The sequence below is a fragment of the Ceratosolen solmsi genome, unplaced genomic scaffold (genome assembly GCF_000503995.2).
Source record: "Ceratosolen solmsi marchali unplaced genomic scaffold, CerSol_1.0 scaffold53, whole genome shotgun sequence".
Lineage (NCBI taxonomy): Eukaryota > Metazoa > Arthropoda > Insecta > Hymenoptera > Agaonidae > Ceratosolen > Ceratosolen solmsi.
The window spans coordinates 154,699-178,958 of NW_011948441.1; the positions used below are offsets into that span (position 1 = coordinate 154,699).

A 24,260-nucleotide genomic window follows, 5' to 3' on the forward strand; every position below is an offset into this window, starting at 1 on the left:
TGATTAAATTTTATTTTCACTTCTATAGGGAAACGAAATCAATATATTTGTAAATATAATTCAAATTTTTAAATATATATTCTATACTATAATAAATAAAATAAATATATGAAACACTAATCATTAATATATTAAGCCAAGTTTCAAGTTTAAAAATTCATAGATATTTAGAGTAAAAAAAATCAATTTAACTATTATATTAAGAGATACATGTAACCAAAATATCATAATATTATTAGACAAATATATTAGAAAATGTAAACAAACAGACAAAATGTTCAATTATTTAAAGAATTGCCTTTGTTCTCAAATCGTGAATGACGTGAATACGTTAATAAATTTTTGTTTTATAGCAACATGCACAATATAAGTAAACACATTAAATATAATTGTAGTTATAAAATATATCGATAGTAATTAATAAATAATATATAAGCCTTTTAATTTTATTTTCGCATTTATCTAGATCACAGAAAATTACGAAAATGTTTACCCGCATTTGTCTTTTAACACTTTCCGTATTATCACTATTGGTGATTGTAGTAAGTAGGATTTAAATATATATATATATATATATAAGCGAATTAAATTTATTTTACAAATTAATTACACGACTTTAAAAGCAACATTAGATAAAAGAAAATAATCGTATATAATAAATTAAATGAATTAAAGTTTATATAATTTTAATTGCAGAACGCTCAATCCCCTGCCGATATTATTAGAAATGCAATTCCGAATTTAAGTGAAAAATGTATTAATACTCTTATTACTCTTTGCAATTTTGTCAAAAACGACAAGAAGCAACTCATTTATTGTGCAGTAAGTTACATCGATCGATCTCATTAAAATAAATATTTATCGCAGCATATTAATATACTTTCATATGAAATTCTCGTAGAAGGGGACATTGGCATCCCGTGTACCTGACGAATGCCGTTAGAGCAAGAAACTTCGAAATCGATCTATATCTGTTCTTAAAGTAATTATAAAATGAATCATTATTAGGTTCTGTAAGTATGTATAAATAAATACATATAAAGTTACAATAACAAATAGTATGATTTTTATTAATTACACAATCTGGATATTAAACTATTGGTATTTTTAATAATTTATGGTTAATAAAATTTTTTTATAACAGGTACGTTAACATAAAAATATCATATACTCTTCCAACTTTGATATCTTAGACATTGATAAAAATGCACATTCGTAATATAATGAACAAAGATTTTTTGCCTGACTTATTTGTTATTGATAATTTATTAAATAGATATACAAAAGCATAAAATATTTTCAAATTAATATTCATAACCGATTAATGCGGCATTGTTAAGTCACGTTTACTTTCTGTCCTGCATCGCAGGGTTAACTATAAATACAAGATTTTATGAATAAATGCTAATATTGAATTGTTTAGTCTCGAAGTCAGTACTAATAATAGCAAAAATGCTTTTACGCGTGTACCTTTTGGCGCTTTGTGCTTCCATGTTATTTTACATTGTTGTAAGTATTCATGGGATTGAAAAGAAATATTTAAGATTATTAGCTATACTTAATACTTAACGACTCATTTCGGAATAATAATTAATAAAGATACATTAAGTTATTTATTTTAATGTATTATGAAATTATTCTGTTATTACCAATTCCGAATTGTTTTATAAATTTACATAGATTCGTAAAACTTTAATAATACTTTAAAACTACTTAAATAAAATACGCGCGTAAAGCATTCATATGCCGACGAATAAAAATACGCATTCTTTTTCGAATCGGAGAATGAGAGAGTGGAAGAGAGAGAGAGAGAGAGAGAGAGAATGTGAAATCTCGTAAAATTTTCTGCGTCTCTGGGCTTTACAAGCGGTATGTCTTATCACTCAGGGTGAGCGTCCCGTTAACCCGATTCCATTAGTTGTTATTTTAGTGGTGCAACTGACGAATTGTTAGTTAATATCATTAAAATGTGTGTACTGATAATTGCAGAATGCCCAAAATCTATAATTTTTATAATAAAATGCTATTAAGCGTATTTTGAAATATTATTTGTATTGAGAGGCATTAGAGTGCTTTATTAATAAAAAAAATGAATAATGAATAATGAAACTTGTTAAGCCTCGTAACTCATTAATCGTGAATACTGATTTCCAAATATTTTGATATTTATCGTTTTGATTAATTTTATAAGTTCTATTTTTTACAGATGCTATAACAAATTTCAATATAATACCATTTCTCTTATTTTTATTTAACACTGAAAATAAATAATATAAAAACATAAGACACTAATCTAAAATGTTAATAATGAAACTAACATTATACATATTTACGTTTAAAGATAAATTCAAACTACATTATATTTATTTTATGATTGACACCCTAATTATGGCGAATCTGATTCCCTCAATTTTTTATTTTATAGCTATTATATTTAACATATAATATGATCTCATTTTTAAGAATGTTAGTTTTTGGAAATAAAATTATTTAAAACAATTATTGGTGTTCTTAAGCAAATGTATTAAAATTTATAATTTATGTCTTTAAAACATATTCTTGTTGTGTAATCATGAACGACAATGGAACTCTTCATTCCATAAATCACGTTTCATGCATAAAACTTATCAGAATTAATAAATTTTTGATGATTTATAAAATATACTATTACATTTTAAAATATAATATTACATTTTATGAAAATATACATTAAAATACTAATTATGACGAAGTTCTATAGGTAATGATAATGAACCTATATTTGACTTTCAATTTCGTTGTACTGTTTGTAGGAAGTGAAAAGGTCCGAAATATATTTCTTTGCCTATAAAATCTCATATAGCTTTACTGTGATTTATTTGATTTATTGTAAGCCATGATAATTTATAGTATAATATAATTATATTATAGTATAGTAGTATATAATCTAGTATAATTTAAGTTTATATATTAAATTTAAGGATAAAATATAAGATAGTCGCTTAATAGATACAAATCAAGTATATATAAGTAGTTTTATTTTATGTGTCAAAACTCTTTAATTTCCATTTTGAATAATAATAATAAATCAGACCGAATGATACATAAAAAAAAATAATCCTTATATTATATGATAGCTTACCAAATTTCTTCAACATTTATATCATCATAATATTTTAGACGATATTTAAATGCTTATGGAGTTTATTTTTATATCAATTAATAATCAGGTTTAATAATATTTAGTATATTATTGCCTTAGCCTTTAAATATCTATTAAATTACTAATTATATATATATATATATATATATATATATATATATTTCATACTAGGACTAGGTTAAACAACATTTTATATATAATATCTGAAGCATGGATGTAAAAACCATGGATGTTAAAATGAGTTAATTAATTTTTGTTATTGGTATATAACAAAATCGATACTAGACAAACCCTAATTTTGAAATAAAAATAAAATTCATTATTCTTTAATAATACATACTAGTATATAATAGTACATAATATTTTATTTGGTTAATTTATATTTATAATGTTGAATCATCAGATAAGCAATATACATGTACTATGTTTCATTTTATATATTGTTGTGCTACTATTGATACATATATAGATAAATTATCAAAAACATATGATAAATCTTATTTTTGTAAGTTAAAAGTGTTTGCATTCGATTTTCACAATTTATTAATGTTGTTTATATAATTGTGTGTATAATGTTCATGTATATGTAATTATTTATAATATCCACATTACAGTGTTATTCTTGGATATTAAGACTTAAGCAATAATTATATTGCAAAAACCTGTCGATATCCTTAAAACGATTTTTCCCAACTTTAGAAAAGATGAGACAATACTATACAATACATTATATTACATTATATCATTGTTTCAAATATCTTATCACAGGGTTCTTTGATATTTTTCTGAATATATTTCCAAATTGTATTTGACAATTAATATGCTTAACATGATATGAGTTGAAAAATAGAATTAAAATTGTTTATTTAATTATAAATATTAACTTAAAATTTTTAGTAAAGGAAGATTAGTTAATTAATATAAGAACAAGATTTTTTGTATTGGTTTATTTTTATTTGTTTATTTATTTATACAAATATACTTTATATAAATATAGTTTATACAAATATAGTTTATACAAAAATAGTTGGTACAAATATAGTAATAATTTGGACGATGTGTGGTTTAGAATTAGTGAAAGATAGTCAGTGATAAAAAATTCAAAGTTTACAATACAAAGTTTAGAAATGTATTGTTAGGTATATAAATTATAACCTGCAATGTGTAAATGCATAAGCGAATCTAAGGATTATCTACCAGTGTCTAAATAAACCGTCACTGAGAATAATCTCGAAAAATTTATTTGAATATTATAAAACGATGGAATATTATATAACGCACATGGAACTAGTTCTAAGAAAATGATCTCTTTCAATGGCTCAGTTTTTTATATTAACATTTGAGAATATTTATTGAGAATGAACTTATTAGCAAATTGGAAAATAAAAATTTTATTAATTTTATTTTGATTAATCTTTAAAATATATGTGAAATAATTTTTGAAATCTTGTAAAGAAATTACTTAAATTGTACTGATTAAGATCCTTCTTTATTTTATGTAAATTATGTTCTTATCAATGTCTGTGCATCTCGAGCAAATGAAAAATGTACTTATCTCTTTTTTTTAATGTATTTAACAAATATCCTACAAAAAGATGCGTGTATAACTTCAACTATTCATTCCAAAATACATAAATGAAATAAATGTCATAAGTAAACATTCTAAAATATGATGAATAAAAGGGTAATTTAACTTATAAATATAGATGAATATAAAGATGATGCAAAGAATCATAAAATTCTTAGATCTGTAATGTAAATGTGATTTAATAGATATGATTCGTGTAACTTGATTATATAAATTATATATATTACATTCTGTTAAAGTATGTACTTATAATTTAAACAATATCACAGAATTTTACATTTAACTACCTTAAGCCCGACTGTTATTTAAAAAATTATATGACTAATTCGGAAACAACATGTTCTTCATTTTACGACATGGATAAATACATATTCTAATGAGAAAAAATATATATTAAGTATGATATGTTAAAAACTTTAATTTATACAATTATTGTAATTCATAATACCATAATCGATCTATTTATAAATGTATTTAATATCAATATTCTCAAAATAATGTTACAATTATATTTCAAATATTGCAATATTACATACTTTACATTGAGATTTTATGAAAACTTATAATATATATTGATTTAAATGTTGGAAAATCGTTTTTATATTTAACAAAAGGCTATAACTGTATATTATCATGATTGTATTCGATAATATTTAGTTTTGTAATATCACAAGGAAGTAAGTTAAAAATAAATACCAACTTTTCTAATTAATTTTTTCTTCTACTATTTGGTGACATAGGATTACCAATTAATTTTAATAGGCTATGCTCATAATATTATATTGATTCTTATTTCTTCGTTTAAACTTCTTCATCGATGTAGTAATTTTAAAAAGTAAAAAATAAAAATGAGGATGACAATAAATTGTATTCAAATATAAAGTTATAAATTATTCAACAATGGCGTAAAATCTTAAAATTGAAAGAAAAGTAAATAATTGCAGGCGCTTGATACAATACGTGAGAAAATTTAATGTTGGAGCTGAGTATTTCCACCTATACTTTTAGTATATCTTATCATATATTAATTTTAATACCTCAGTTTATTTTAGTAGCTTTACTTTTGTATAATACAAATTATCTCTTTATTTTTCTTCTGAAATGATCATAAATTAAATACTAAAAAATAAGAAGAGTGTAATTACACATTTTCATATTATCTTACAACATCTATAAATATAAAAACCATATTCAATATTCACAATTATTTTAATTCAAGTTCACCAACAATATTAAACACAATAAATTATATAAAAATGTTTGTCCGCTTAATCTTCTTCATGGTGTGTACAATTACGGTATTTGTCGTTGTTGTAAGTATTATTATAAATATATTTCTAAAGTCTATTATATTTATTTTCTAGTTTAGTGTATTTATATTCATAGTTTAGTATTGTTTACTTAATTATATTATCGATAATCATTAAAAATTAGAATGGCATAATTAAAAATTTACAGTTCATTTTTCTCAACTGAAAATAAATAGGAAAATATTCGATTCAATGAAATCAAATATGTATGCATGTTTTTTTAAACAACCTTTAAAATTATAATTGCAAAACAAAGTATTTACCGTGTTCATAAGTTCATGATTACTAGTAATAAAGGAAAATATTTATATTCAACTATTTGAGCTACGTATGCTTTTCTAATAAACCATTTAAGCAGCTTATTGCATTGTATAATATACTCGCAGTTATTCGAGTGTCATTGAAAAAAACTAAAAATCAGCCACTAACGAAAAAATTATGAATAAATTTCAGTAGTTATATATATATATATATATATATATATATATATGTATATATATATATATAATAAAATAATGTCTAATAAGGTTCATCATCACTTGGTCAGTGATAAAAACATAACATTATTCCTAATATCTTTTTAATTAAAGTGTAAATAATCTATGTTACTATTCTGTAGAATGCTGTGACACCAACTGACATTTTGCAAAAGGCTTTTCCGAATCTAAGACCGACGTGTATAGCAGTACTTGTTAATGGTTGTAAAAACTATGGTGTATCGCAACAGCCGCTTATTCAATGCGCCGTAAGTTACAGAACTTCACATATTTCAGCAAACTTTAAATGTTAAGATTTATGTGGGTTTAATATATTTTTAATATTTTACAGAAGCTGTACTTAAGAACACATTCACCAGAAGCATGTCGTTAAAGAAATAAATCCACGTTCAATTTTTAACAGATATCAACAATATATAAAAACAATATTTAAAAACAATATATAAAAATGTAAATCCTTTGGCATATTAATTTAGCGAATAAATGGTTATTGAAAATAAGTACTTTTCATTTATTCAATTACCACAAATTAATTTTGTTATTGAAGTAGTATAATTTACATTTTGTTGCTCATTAAATTACATCCATAGTAGTAAAAATTTCAACAGAATTTATTTGCCTTTATATTTAATTATGATAAATTTTTCTAATCGAGGGAAAATAATTATTGTTATGGACATAATTTTTGATTATGCAATAATGAGAATATTTATGTTGTCGTTGGATAAATTTGTCGCTTGGGTTTGCGCCGTCAATTCTGCCGTTATATCAAAGTCATACGCATATGTATTTGCCATTATATTTGAAGATTCTCGTTCAAATTATATGCCTATCCAATATTTTTTAAGACTTTATCCTGAAATAAAATCGTCATCATTTGTGTATAAAAACTTATGTAATACATATTAGCACTGTTAATATTAGCTTAATAAAACATGTTATATTATCTTATACTAATAAATTACAAATCGAATTATTATCAATTTTCATCTAAACTGAAACCCATACATTTATTGTCTAATATTAAAGGATATATGTTGAAATATTTTTCCCTGCTTATCTAATTTTTGTATTTGAATTAAGATAATTATAATGAAATTTTACTCGTATTTATACGTACTTATAACTATTCAATTTAGTTAATCGATATCACACCAACTAAGATAATCCTCAAAGTACGAAAATGATTTCCCGGTTCTACGTCTGTTTCGTTTTTTGCTTACTCATGCTTTTGACCATTGTTGTAAGTATTATTTAATTTTACTTCTTATAAAGTATTAAGAAAAAAAAGTTATATGCAATGAAGTTATATGAAAAAAGTTATATGAAAAAAAAATTCGATGCATAATATAAAAGAAGTAAATAAATATTAATATATTGAAAAATTATATGCATTTTAAATAATTTTTTGTGTGTAAAATAAATTTTAATTATTTCAAAATTTGAAAAGGAAATTAAGAATTTTTTAATTGATGATGATATAGATTCTGCACAAAGTCAATATTTTTGTTATTATACGCAACCAATTCACACCATAAATAATTCTGAAATTTTTAACTATAGAAATCTGATAGTGCCATAGATGTAATCAGAGAACTATACAGTCATTTTCCTGAAGATTGTATTAAAGGAGCTGTCGCTGAATGCGGACATTATGATGATAAACAATTAATTCAGATGTGTGCGGTAGGAACCAATTTCTGAACAATAATTTACAATTTTTTTCGATTCACCAATACATGATTTTACAATATTTTTACAGAAATTTTACTTCACCAGCAATCTCAAAGAATGCTACGAAATAGGCAATTAATTGAATTCAGTACAGTAATTACCGTTAAAAATATTATAATTATCATTGAATATATTAATTTTCATCTGAAAACTTATTAAACGAAATATGGAAAAATACATGTGAACGGATTTATTTAATTTCTAGAAGAAATAAAATTCTTTTTAAATACCGAAATTGAAAATTCATTTTTAAATATAAATTTATTAATTATGATATTTATTCTGATTGCATTTCAAGTTATTGATTTTGTTTTTACTTCAACTATTATTTCTAATCATAAAATATCAAGAAATATATATGAATAAATACATCTGAGCCGTGTCATAAACAAATTCATGCATAATAATGTTATCATTATATTATCGGTGTCATATTGTCATAGTTAATGAAATGTATAATGAACTGTTATATACAAAATAAATAATATTTAATAAAATAAGAAAGAAAAAAATTGCATAAATCTGTCATTTTCTGTCAAGCCCTGTGGACTGGAATATTTTTCTTTAACCCTTTCATTAACCACCCAACAGTGTATTATTCATATTATGAGAATTAAAATTATTAATACCATAGAGTAATGACATTGCAATTTACTTATTTCATTTTTTTTCATATATTTTTGAAATTTATGGAAAGAGGTGAATAAATAAATTCGTATTTAAGATTTCTTTATTTAATGATTTATTCATAATATAATATTTATTCATAATTTATTACCTTTTAAAATACATCATTTTTAATCGCTCACTGACATATTATTACAAATAAACTACAATACATCAGATTAAATTATATTATTATAAAACTAAAAAATTTCCTTTAAATACCGTAAATTAATAAATTATTATATTACTTTAACTTTACTTCGAATTATTCATTTTATTTTTACTTGTATCCATTATAACTTATGAAGTTGTTTTTATTGCAGTAACTTTGGATTCTGATTATTCATAGCACATGCACTTGCAGTCTCCTTTAACGAATTATGCAGAAATTCTTTTATATCATCCGCAACAATATTTTGATATAAGCTTATGTATTTAGACAATAACCTCCTTTCTGTTTATATTTTTACTATTATTATTGTTATACTTTCTTCATATTCTTATTATATCGAATTATTATTATTACTATACCTTATTATTATTACTCAATTATTCAAATTCAATCGCTCCCATTCAATATGCAATTTTCAAATATTTATTCTAATAAATTGTTTTCTAATCTTATTGAGATTTACTACTTAATATAAATTTTATAAATTTAAGTAAGCAATTTTTTTACTTTATTCATGTTGTTAACATAGTTATTAATCCTCATATTATCACATATTAACCCTCTCAGCACCTAATGTTTCAAGCAGTTAGGGGATTTGCTGCGTTGATAACGTTGCCTTAGAGACTTCCGATCTACAAGAAAGTCATTTTGTAGTATATACAAGTGAAATATTCGAGCATTTTTAAGACCACAATAACGCGATCTAATAAAATCGTGTCTCGAATTGTCATGAGGGTATATCGAAAAAGCGACGAGGATCATACTTGGAGAGATGTAGCCTTACCATATTCTGAATTAATTACAGTACCAATTGGCGTGATAATTCTTTTATTTTTTTGTATTGAACAAAGGCAAATTTTTACAAATGTTTTATCTTTGCCTTTGTAACGTTGTATATCTGTCTTCAGCATCAATAACATTGATCATATATTGTGACAATAAGGTATTTATATATGTTGGGAATTAAATTGAGGTAAAATTTGTCATGATATTTGAATGAAGATTATAATTGTTATTTTTCGTCGAGCACGTATATAACTATTTTACTAAATTACCAATAGTTATTTTCATTGATTATATTAGCCCAATGAAAAAAATGTTGCGCATATGATGATCATAAAATTATAAATCTAATAAATGTAAATAATAAAATATCAACGTATATCTTTATTCAACAGATGGCAGATGACTAATTTTGAATAATTACGTATATAAATCAACGCAAATATTTTTTTGAATTAACAAATTTTTTATTTGAATTTAGAATACTTTTTCTACTCGTTATTACAAAGATAAATTTTAAATATTTTCATATACAAATGAGTAAATTGTAGTATTTATTATTATTATTATTATTATAAATATTACTTATTTTTATAATACTGTTATGAATTTAAAAAATTTATTCAAATAAAAAAATGTAATTGGATATAAATTTGTTAATTTTCCAAATCCGAATGATATTTTAGTCCGAATGATGCAATTAAAATAATATATGTTGCTTTTTTAGTTTACTTACTGTAGTATATATAAATTCTTCATTTTTCAGCTTTTTCATTCATCTTTCATTTTTATTAACATATTACGATCTTTATTCTTCATTAATTATCCGATAATCATTATTTTAAAGATGTTAATATATGATCAAAATTTTAATTATATTATTTATTTCATACAAGCATGATCTTGCTATCAAGAAATAATTTAACAAACGGAAGCTAATATTTCCTTACGATTTAAGAAAAAATTGTTTAATATTCAAAATGAGCATGTTTTAATTAGAAGGAAGATAGTATTTAAACAAAATATGTATATCATTATGGAAATTAAAGAAATATATAGCTATTGTATGAATTATCTATAAGAATCTATTACATATGTATTGATAAAAAACACTTTTGACTGTTTGAAATACTCTATATTATTTAATATTATGAATTACAATATGTTGATAAAAAAAATATATATATATATTTAAATTTTATATAATTCAAAATAGTTCTATGTTGCGTTTTATGTTTCAATTTTACTATATTGTGGTCTTCTATAATTACATTGCTCAGAATATTTAAGTTTTATTGCTGCCAAACTTGTTTGAAGCTGACAATATAATATAATTTTATATACAACTGCAATCTTATAATTTAAGGCCCATCATTTATTTTCACGTGCTTCCAAACATAAAAGTCTCGTATCAAGTGACTTTAAGTTATTATTTGCTACCAATCTGAATTCAAAATTTAATTAGCTCCAATTTTGCAATAAATATTGTTTTATTTAACTTAACTATAACATAATATATCAGTGACATTGTAATGACACATTGATGTAATCATACATTGATAAAATTGCTCAGGATAATAAAACCGATTATTATTTTATTGTACTATTGGAGTATACTTTGATTATAGTATTATAGTAGTTTAGAGTAGATTATAGTATACTTTGATACTACAGAATAATAATGGAGAATAACATATAGATATAACGCGAAGTTTGTGTATACGTAGCAGTTTATACATTAATTAATAAAATTAAATTTATGAATCATTTGAAAATAAATATTGTTTTTATTAATAATTTTATTAATTACTGAAAAGTACAAGTGCAATTTATTAATAATAATAATAATAATAATAATATGACACTTTAATAGATCAGATTTGATATAATTTAAGACGTCTATTTTAATCGTCATATGATTAGTTACAGTTTAAATTGTCTTCTTATATCTTATTCAATATGCCAATTTATTGCCTATTATTACTTATAAATATTTTGAAATACTATATTCTTCAAATTATAATATATTCTTTAATAATGTACGCATATAATTTTGCAGCTGTCAACAATAAAATGTGGCCAAAGATAATAATATTTCATTTTTTTCTGATATACATTTTTGATACTTTTATGAAATTACAATGTAATATTGTTTTAATGACATATATAATTATTACGAAAGTATGTATATTGATTTAATTACGTTCATAATTTAATACTCATCAAGTACATGTAGATAAATAATTAAATTATAGTTAAACTATTTAGTAGTCCATATATCAAGTAAACTTATAAAAATTTAGTTTTTTAAATTGAATATCTGAATACAAATATTTAATTTTATTATTTATCAGTAGCTTCTAATATATAATATAGATAAAATAATTATTGAAATATTCAAAGATTCATAAGATTATAACATTGATAAGATTCATAGATACACGTTTCAATAAGATCTATAAAATTGAATAAGCAAAAGCAAAATATTATGTTTTACATTTGTTTTAGTATTTTCTGCTCTCATAATGTTTTACATTGTTGTGAGTATCATTTCACAATTGATTTTCCATAAGATAATGTAATATATTTATCATTTAATTGAAAATTAATGTATTATGTATAATCTACATTCGATTCACAAGTTGTTTTACGGCTTTTATATAGGATAAATAATTTTAAGTGTTTTATGCTATTCTTATATTTTTCAATAAGACTATTTATATAATGCTGATGTATACTTTTTTTTTGGCAGTATTTTTTAAAAAATTTCCACATTTTTGTTTTTATTAAAATTATATTGCAGACTTGTTTCCATAATGACGGTACTATTCAACACTTTTTTCCACAGTATGGTAGAGATTGTCTTAATGCTGCAAAACAATACTGTAAAAGTTATCCACCTCCCGGTGATAATTGGTGTGTTGTAAGTATAAAAAATATATTGCACAATTAAAACATTCTTTTATAATAGTATTTTAAAAATATAATATTTTTGTATGTTTAAGAAATATTTTATGCGGCAAAACTCTACTGTATGCCAGAATAATTTTTAAAAATTGTTTCTAGCAACTTGAGTGTTAATATACAATAGTATTTACGTATATGTCCGTGTATATATTATAGCTAATTCATATTAAGTACGTAGTATATTAAATTTATATAATCTTTCCACAATATATGTACACGTATGTATTTCCTTGCTTCAATTAGTCGTATGTTATGTTTAGTATAATCTAAATAAATTATTTAAATATAATTATTATTACAGCATAAAATATGAGATACATTTATCAATTGTATATTTAATATAAAACAGTTCCTATGCTGTTTCTGTAGTTAATCTGATGAAAGATATTTATTTCTAAAAATTAGTGTGAAATACAAATATTTGGTCATTCGTCTTATCTTATCTATTTTTTCTCTTAATAATTTATATTTATTATAAATTAAATTAAGAAAGTGTTATAATATAACACTTTCAATTGTGTAAAATGAGTTAATTCTATATTTGTATGCTAACAATCAACGTCGCACTCTGTAAAATAATAATTTTAACATGATTTTTATAATTCATTGCACTCATACAAGTAAGAAATACGAAAAAAAAGAATAAAAGAAGAGTGCATAATCGAGAATAGAAGCCATTCCTAACACAAAATTTTATAATTAATGAAATAAGAAATTTATTCGAGTACAGGCAATTCAATCGATGGGGAAATTTTTAATAGAACTACACAGACTATGCCATGGATGCTTCGTAAATAGAAAATAATTTAAAAAATTTTAGTTGACCACTTTACTACTTTCTCTTTCCAGTATTCTTGCCACTTGTATAGTATTCGGATTAGATTAATATATTTTCAATCGCACGTCTAGCATGGAGTGTTTTGGAAGTACTTTCTTCCGTTACATTAATCGAAAAAATCAACGATGTGTTTCTACTTTTATATATTTTAATATTTTACATAATCTTAGTTTGAATTAATCACTATAGCAAGTATTCATAGATTATATCAATTTTACGTTAATTTTTAAGCGATAGATTAAAATAATTTTGAAGCTTGTTGTTAATATACATGAATTAAAACGTAAATAAATGCATCCTTTTGCTTATATAAATTTTCTATTATAAATATGTGCATATAAAAAAAAAATATATATATATATATATAAATATTTAACATATAATATATTTAATAAATTTAATTAGCTATCAGAACAATATTTTTAACTTTATTAATTATGTTATTACTTTCCATTTTGAGGCTATATACATACTTATGGTGTATTTATTTTTGAAACTTTTGAAAGAAAAGAAAATAAATGCAAGATTCATGTGTGGTCAAAATAACTTGAATATTCAAGTATAATGACAATTATACACTATCAGTTTAGTTATTATAAGCAATATCACTTTAGTTTTATTACAGTAAAATCTTAGTTGGCATATAAATATAGAATAGCTGAAGAAAAATGTCTTCCACTAATCATATCTATATTACTCTATAAAAAAGAGCGAAGAGGACAAATGTATTCTAATGAAACGGGATTAGCCAAATTAAATTTAAAAAGATGATACAATCTTGATAAATTTATTTTGATTCTTCTTCTATTATTTGAAGCTGTATAAAAAGTTGAGCATAATGTTCGAATAATGTATTAACTGTTAAAAGAGATGGGGCTTCAAAATATTTTCGACAATAAGTAAAAAGATTACCACATACCACAACACATACCACAACATTCAGCAGATAAAAAAGCAAAGCACAAAATTTTGTAAACAAAGAAAAGTACTATTTATCTAATACAAATCTAACAGTGGACGATCTTTTGAGGTTACTTATTGTGATGCAAAGAGAAGTACATAATTATTGATATAAAATATTAATTAGGTATTCTTCGCAATCAAATAAGACTTATAAAGAGGTCTTATCAACCTATAATGATATTGTAGCTACGATAATTCTCATTATCGATACTCCACATAGCTGGGAGAAATGAAGAACAGGAAATAAAAACTGCATATGAAATATATAAAATTAATAAGCATTAAGATCTTCGTTGCCTTCTCAGCCTCTAAATGAAGTTTTTATAATTTATTTAAAGATTATTTTTGAGCAATGGACTAGAAATAAGTATTGATATACACTTATGAATTTTTTATCTCGGGTCACAAATGGTATCTATAATATTAATTGTACAAATGGTTTAAATGGTCTAATGATAAATTATAATGATAAAATTATATTAAACTTGATTTTTCGTAATTATTTTGGAAAATTAATATAAAAACAAATATTTAATTTTTCCCAACTATTTAAATATACCTGTAAGGAGGCCGAGCCGATGAAAATCTTATGCAAACCGAACATGGATATGTTCCGCTTATATATGTTGGTGCTACCGAGAGAGTACATATCGCTTAAAACTTAAAGACCAGGCAAATTGTATTCTCCTGTAGTAATAGAAAGAGATGAAATAATAATGCTGCGTGCTTGAATTTAATGGAGCTCAGGGCAATCTCGATTCTCCACTGGTTCATTCGCCGACTTCCTTGGTTACTGCTGTTAAACACCACCAGCCTGAAAGCTGATAGACAACATTAAGCTATTCACCCTGAATTCGCCTCCACTTCCTTTGTCACTCCATTCGTTTCATTTACTGCATTGGGAATCGCAATTTCTAACTGACCCTGGCACTATTGCTGAGGTGTTTAGAATGTAGTCAACACATTACGCGACAAATACATCACAGCATCGATGAACATCTTCAAGGGGCATCAGATGAAATTTAATTAAAATAGATTTTTCATGAAATTAAACACATACTTTTCTATCTAAAAATAGTTGGCACTTAAGGTATATTTAGAAGCATGAAAATGCTTAGATTGTTTTATAGATTTTTATTTTATTTTATGTCATTCGTTGCGAAATAAATATATTGTTATAATAGTATTTTTAAAATATGGAAGGACGCCTGTATATTTCACTTTTGTTCATAAATTTTTAATCTAAATTATATTGCATTTCTTAATTGTATAATATTAAATATTGACATTAATTATGCATTTTAATTTTAAAATATTACCTGCAGATTATTAAAAAAATATTAATACGAATTTTTTTATCTACATTTACATTTATAAATATAGTAGAACGAAATAAAGTATGTCAAATAATTATTGATTCTCTATGTTTTTTTATATATAGAGAATATATATTTATATTCAAATATATTAAAATATGTAATTATATTAAAAAGCTTCAAAGTTTTTATATAAATTTACTATACCATTTAATATAAACAAGAAAACTACGAAAAATTTTAAATTTAGAAAAATTATGCAAAAATTATGCAAAAAAAAATTATGTAAAATACATATTAATATTTGACCCAAATTTGAATGTTCTCAATTTTAACGTAAATATAATTCAATCAAATAATTTCAAAATATAATTTTTTACTCTTTGTAAACATCAAACAAAATTGAGTATCTAAAAAAATAAATTGCAAAATTTATAATATTTAGGTAATAGTATAATAAAAAATCATAAATAATATTTACGTTTTTTTTTACAAATTAAATGAAATATTTTATAAATGCCATGTACTAATTATGATTATGTTATCTTAACATCGATAAGAAAATGTATCTATAATTATATACGATTTTCATTTAATTATGTTAAAAGGAATTTAACATTTTATATAATAATAAAATACTATTTATATACGAATTTATTAAAATCGTTAATTAATTATGATATAATTGACGATATAATTATGATATAATTATGATATAATTATGATATAATTATAATTTATAATATTTTTATTACTGGCATATTATATAATATAAAATTTAGTGCTTGTTCGATACAATTTTTACATACGTGTATTTTTTTAAATAAAATGATGATATAAAATTTTAAACATAAACTTTAAAATTACAGCCATATTTAAAAAAAAAATAAAAAAAAGATAAACTAGAATATGTATAAAGTCGTTTATCACATTCAATATCTATAAAAATTAAAGAAACATCATCTAATACGAGAAGTTCCATGATTTCTCGTAATTGTTAGTTTTAAAAATCTACATAAACTTATAGAATAATTAATTTAATTAATATTAATGCCTATTTTTCTCGTCTTAAATCAAAATAATTATAAAATAATACAAATTAAAATATTGAATACAATACTTTAAGAAAATTAATTATTGAATTTTTTCATTGAGCGACAAATAATACGGGATAAGCAGCGGAAATAAATTTCTAAAAAATCTAAAATTACGATAAATAAACTCTTATTAAATTAAGGACAAGGTAATTGTGCAATAACACAACAATGTGGTATATATAAATAATGTCTGTATAAATATGTACAAACATTAGTGTCTATAAATATATGTAAGAGAAGGAGTAAAAAATTTTAATAGAAAAGAAAACTAATATTCGCCAAAACTATTTATATTGTAATAATTTATGCAAACTATTAATATAATATAATATTGTAATATTTGACTATTACATTAGAATATCTTATATGTATTTTATATCAATTATTAAACTTGGTAATATTATTAATTAATAATCTATAGATGTGATAAAATATCACCCTACAAATCTACGAATTTCATCACATACATATGGAGGGGGGGGGGATTTATAAGTCAATAACTTTCCAATTAAATCCTTCAAAATTATATGTACTTGAAAATGCACATTCGTAAATTTCATTAAAAAAAAATAAAAATAAAACGAGGGAAAAAACATAAGCAAAATCTTAAATACATAAATGCGTCTCATAAGGTGTATCAAAGATGAAAAATAAAAATAAAATTTTTTACAATGAATCAATTTTAGTTCGGATCAATTTTATTGCAATTATATCTTGGATTTATATTGCATTAAATTTATTTTATACAAGTATATCTTCAATTTAAAATATATCCATATTCGCGGGTATTATTCATAGTCATCCTCCATGTGACTCATGTGTTCTAATTTATGTGTCCAGCGTGTGTATATAATTATGTAAATGCCTTATCGCTAAAAAAATTCATTAAAAATAATTCTCCCCGTACAATAAATAATAATAATAATAATATAAAATTAAAATGAAGAAGGACCGAATATATATAGAAATAATATCCACCTAATATTTCGTAGACTTTTCATAATGTCCGCTCAAAGCTTACGCATGTGCAATAATTTCTATTATTTTTCATGCTAAACAATTAATTTAAAAATTTTGAATGGAGTATAAGGAAACAACTAATCTACTTATAAGGAAAAATGTGGTCTATATGTTCGATAGCTATAAAATTATTAGCTTGTTTAAGTATGTGTTGAACAGACCGTTTATATATTAATTTTTTAAATAAAGTTAAAAGAAGTGTAATTTGATATAAAGAATCAAGCGATTTATAATTTTATAGTCTTATAACAGGACAGTACAATTGGAAAATCATCCTCCATCTATATTTTACGAAATTTTAATGTTCATAAACTGATGCGATAGTTGGCTAATTGGTCCATAGCCACTTTTACCTCATCATGTGCCACTCTCAAGGCAAATATCAGATTACACTTTTGTGTATGACGCACATAGTATTAAAAATTAAAAATGTGGAGAACGTAAATAAATTATCGAGCACAAAGAACTATAATAAATTATTAAGAAACTGGATGGAAAAGATAACGTTTTTTTTTTTAATGTTAAATATGATTTTTATTATTTTTAAAGTCGTAATGCTATAAATATAATATTTCAAACATTAAAATGTTTTTTACCTGACACAATATATTTAAGGAAGTATAATCTATTAATAAAGGAATAAAATACTTTATGCAGCCTTCGTGCAATAATGTTAAGATTTAGATACATATGATATCATAATAATAAGTAATTAGTTTGAGTTTTACTTCCTTTATTTTATTTCCTATTTAAGGCAACTACAAAATCAAAGTATCATAGGTTTCAATACATTATGCGGAGACCCTTGAATATCTATTTACATCCAGAGTTGTCGATCTTTTTAAAACTTAACCTACAATCCAAACTTATATGATATTCATTTGAAACCAATATGACGTTTTAGGAAGTAAGGTAGTTATTTGTAAATATATAATAAATGCATACATACAGATAGCATTCCTCTCTATTTCACCATTTTGAATTTGTTTTTCAAGCAGATAACAATTCTTTCTTTAGAGTGAACCTTCTAAAATGCTATACATTTAACGGCGACCATAAGCTATAACACAGAAATTGCAAAATCGACAAGAAAAGCAAAATAATTGAACGAACTTTTACCGGGAAAAATATATTTTTTTATTAATTTATAAAAATAAAAATAAATATGATTGTTATTTTAAACTTAAAATTTTATTTACTAAATACGTGATTTCTTTATTTAAAACGTTTTGACTTTTTGGTGTTAAAAAATATTCCTTACTGCATTTTTGTAACACAGGTTAGAATTTTAACTATATTTTATTGCTCTAAATATAAGCAAATTTTTAGCAATCAACATTTAAAATTTATTGTTTTCCAGTAAAATTATTTACTGATAATTTTTATAATAAACATGACTGTTCTTACATTCATAATACTTTTTGTTTGGGCTCCTATCCGAACACAACTATTAACTTCTTATGTTCATGCATGCATTTATATATATATAAATGCACATACCCACAAACTATGCATACGCACACAACATACACAAACATATAAGAAGCGGTTTCTCTTTATTCAAAATAGTTTATAGACTTTTAGAAAGTAATTGTAATAATTTACCGAAAACAATAAAAAAACGTTTATATTACAATAAAAATGAAATCATTTTGTAATAGATTTTATGAATAACGTCAGATACGAAAAGTATACAAATGTAACCTCGAAATATTTTGAATTTTACATTTTTTAAATGAATATAATTAATATTTGTTAAACATATTAAGATTATTTATTTCTTCAAATAAATATTTAAATATTTTATTTTACTTGAGTGATGTAATAAAATGAAATTATAATATATTTGATCATAAGATGAATCTAATCAATCTCATCTTAAAAATATTATTTCTTTTATTTATATAATTAAAAATAGTAATATTTGTTATATTTAATGTTAAACAGAAAATTTTAGTAAGTTAGTTATAAGTTTTATAATAAATATAATAAATCATCTTTTAAATGTAAATATATTTATACTTACAACAATAATTTATTATTAAAAATTTTAGTTTTTAGCTTATTAAATATATGAAAAGTATAAAATATTGCTAAAAATTCATAAATATTTTTCTTCTTATTAAATATAGTTCAATCTATATATTTTTATTTATTTTATTTATCAGATTTGCAATAATCAAATATATGACGACACTATTAAAAAGTTCTTTAAATGATTAAAAAATACAAGATGCCAAGACATGCAAGAGTGAAATATGATACCATTTTTGAAGTATTAAAAAATATGCCCATTTTTACTGAAAATGGTGAATTAAAAAAACAAAGAGACCCAGTGTGGAAAGAAGCCTGCAAAATTATGCCAGAAATAAATGTGCACAATTTGTATTTATTTGTATACCAAGATAGGAGACAAATAAAAACTAATTTGATGAAACACTTAAATATTGTAGGTGTACCACCAAAAAATAAGAAAGTAAAGAAAAAAGAACCTATAGAATATTATGATGATATTTGGGATAATTATGATTATTATGAAACGCTTGATAATGAAGATAATCAAGAAACTATACAAACTGATTTTAGTAGTTTGGTTAATTTAAAAACTAAGGAAGAATTTAAAAATAGTATACACAAAATAGGAATTTTACCTTTTTCTGTTCATTATTGGCATCCACAACAAGTTGCTCTTTGGACCGATCTAATAAATATTGAATCGACTGTGTCCTTTATTGCATTAAACAATGTTATTTCAAATATTACAGAATATCTTGAAACTGAGAATATATTATTATATGCCTTAACAGTGAAACTAGAAAATTCTATTATATTATTGGCTCAAATGATGAGTGATTCTACAAAGTCATCAGAACTACAGTGTTTTCTCAATAGTTGGTTGGAAACTGGTGCACCAGCTCCACAAGAAATAGTAATTGGTTATTCATACTCTATGTTAGATGCTGCATCATTAGCTTTTAACTTTTCTACATTTGATAATTATAATTTAAGGTATGTAATTATGAATACACTGTCAACTGTTTTATTAAAATATGTGTATATTATCATTTTATATTGAAAATGTAAAAAATATAATTAACATATTAAAAATCAAAATTGATATCTTATTTTAGAGAAAAAAATATTTTATCCTACTCTCTAATTATACTATAACGATAATATATACTTAAGTACAAAAGCACTATTTAACATATTTAGTGTAAGCAATTTTTCTAATAATTTAAATAAATAGTTTAAATATGGCTTATTTACTTTAGAAATTAATATTTTTCAAGGTGCTATGATTATTTAATAAATGAAACGTCAGAGTTACCATCTACATTAATTCAGATTGATGTAATTGGCTTAATCAAGGTTGTTGATTCATGGGCATGCTTTGAAAATATCCTACAACCAGTTAAAGACTTTTATCTATGTAGTATAATGTATTTGAGTACAATTGACAATTTAGATATATTCAGGGAAACCATCATAAGTATTTTAACTATGTGTCAAAGTCCTTTTCAAAATAAAGAGACAGAATCAAGAAGGGCAGCTTTGTGGGTACATTTAACTACGGATACTATTCAACAAATGAACCAACAGTATATTCAATATGTAATAGGAAAAAATGGAATAAAAAGCTTTTCTTTTTTGGATATACGACAAAATGCAGTAATCGATGATTCTTGTCCTCATAAAATATATGATTATATTAATCAGTTGAAAATGGAAGCATTTGAAAAATGTGATTTTAGTATGGATTTAGAAAAGACACCAAATGATTATTATTGTCCCATAGTTTTAGAAAATTTGATACAACTTTTAATAGAGTTTCCGTCATGGACCAAAATTATCAAGAAAAGTGAATGTTCCACTTTGGTTTCAGTATGTTCAACCGAACATTTATCTATGTTGACTGAAATAGTTGATCCTGTACATCCATCACTTTTCATGGTATATCATTTAGATAAAATAAGATCCTTAATGCAACTAGGAAAATACTTTATTAAAACTACAAAAGATAAAAATGAATTTTATAAAAGAGACTATAAAAATAATCATACCTACTTAACACAAACTATTTCTAATAATGGAAGTAAATTAGATAATAGAATTGAAATAAACATTCTTAATGAAAAATCAGAAGTAAATGATGAGATAGAATTAGATTTAATAACTTTTAAAAATACTATTCTGTCTACAATTCATAGTTTAATTGACTTTGATGAAAGTGTTAGAAATATTTTAAGAATGCAATTAAACGCTGAACAAGAAACTGTAATCTGTAAAATTTTTTTGGACTGCTGTGCACAAATGAAAACTTATGAAAAATTCTTTGGAATAATAGCTGGGGTAAGAGTAATAACAATCAATTTTTTAATAATAATGTAGTAAAAAATATTGGTATATGGCATTTAATTATTTTAAAAATATAATAATATTATAAATAACTAATCCATAATTTTCTTACAGAAATTTTGCTCAAGTAGTAATGCATTTGCTAATGCATTTGGACAAATTATTATAGAATGTTATAATACAGTCGAATTATTTGATAAGAATGAATTAAAAAATATCAGTAAATTATTTGCACATCTTTTGTTAACAGATACTATTTCATGGGAAATTTTATCTGTTTTAAAATTACATGAAAAGGAGCTGACAAGTGCTAAAAAGAATTTTATCAGAATTCTTCTTAGAGAATTATCCGAACATATGGGTGTTACAAAACTTCAAGAGAAATTCAGAAAGAAGTATAAGTTTACTTATTTTAATCTATTTTATTATTAGTCATATTGGTATATATATATATATATATATATTTATATTTATAATTCTTTCAGAATCAATACTCCAGCACTCCAAGGACTTTTTCCTAATAATACTACAAAAAATGCAAATTATGCCATACTTTTCTTCAAATCCATTGGTCTAAGATATTTAGGGTAATAATCATTAATTCCATTTATTTTAACCTTTCGTACAAATATGTTGTTTTTATATATAATATTGATTTTTATCCTGGAATCTCTTATAATGTATACTTGATTTTCTTATACTACTACCAATATTTTAACAAAGTATAATTAAGTTAAATTAAATCATTTATGAACCTCATATCGTAATTTATTGTTAATTTTTCTAAGGGATATATTGAAAGAAAATATGAAAGGAGAATCTTCAAAGCTAAAACGCTCCACAAGTAATTCAAGCATATCGTCTACAACTTCATCATGTGATTTTATTATAGAAGTCAGGTAAAAATTTGAATTTCTTTTTTGTAATCTCTTAAAAATTTGTCAATATAAATTATTAATATCTTTACTCTTTAGGGTTTCAAAGAAGAATGGTGATAAAAAGCAATTAAAAGATGAAAAAAAAAAAATTATTGTAATTAAATAATATAAGTAAAATTAAGTTTTAAAAAAAGAATTATCGTCAATGAACTCTTCATGTTAGAAATATAAATATTCTATTTTCTAAATCATGTTTACAGCGCTATACATTTTATTTTAAGAAGAAATTGTACAAAAATGATTTATTGTTTATTTTTATCAAGCTACTTATTCGATTTAAACTTTAATTTAGGGGATTAAAGTAAAACTAAGTTATTTAAAAAATACAAAAATAATAAAAAATTATAAATTCATTAGTAATTATTTTAATACTAAAAAAATTTGTTATAGACTTTTTTATGGAGATGCGTCATTTTCACAATTATGCTCAACATTTTATTTTTTTAATTAACTTCGTAAGATAGAGTATTTTCATAATAAAGTTCCTTTGAATAGTAAATATCCTTCAGTACTTCAATCAGAAGTAAACAACGAATTTACAATCAGTATTGATAAAAACAGTACGATTATATAAAATAAATATTTTAATTTGTTTCCAAAAATTTTTTGAATAATATAATAATAAATATTCATTATCTTATTATCTGAAGATTTATTCGAGATATAATATAATTTTAGTTAAAATCTTATATCATAACTACAAAATAAAATAACATTCTTTTTTAATTCTATCATATTATTTTACTATTTTCTGTTGTTTAATAATTAATGATTAATAATGTATTAAGTATTCAAAATCAGTAATTATTGAAAAATATAATCACAATTGCACTAAACTATTATAATACAATGAATTAATTAACTTTTCAT

At 22.8% G+C, this 24,260-nt stretch overlaps 2 protein-coding genes across 2 annotated transcripts; both read left to right on the forward strand.

The window, feature by feature from the left end:
* Nucleotides 1-19,299: 19,299 nt before the first annotated feature.
* Nucleotides 19,300-20,875, forward strand: LOC105365719 (uncharacterized; the record flags this gene model as incomplete). Its single annotated transcript, XM_011503952.1, has 2 exons — nucleotides 19,300-19,372; nucleotides 20,262-20,875. A coding segment is annotated over exon 2 (567 nt), but the record flags the coding sequence as incomplete, so codon positions are not given.
* On the forward strand, nucleotides 20,866-23,507 carry LOC105365641 (pre-mRNA-splicing factor CWC22 homolog). The gene is made up of 6 exons (XM_011503858.1): nucleotides 20,866-21,102; nucleotides 21,387-22,446; nucleotides 22,567-22,847; nucleotides 22,938-23,039; nucleotides 23,241-23,351; nucleotides 23,427-23,507. Exons 1-6 carry the CDS (start codon nucleotides 20,936-20,938, stop codon nucleotides 23,494-23,496), a joined length of 1,791 nt encoding a protein of 596 aa, XP_011502160.1. The 5' UTR covers nucleotides 20,866-20,935; the 3' UTR covers nucleotides 23,497-23,507.
* Nucleotides 23,508-24,260: the final 753 nt, after the last annotated feature.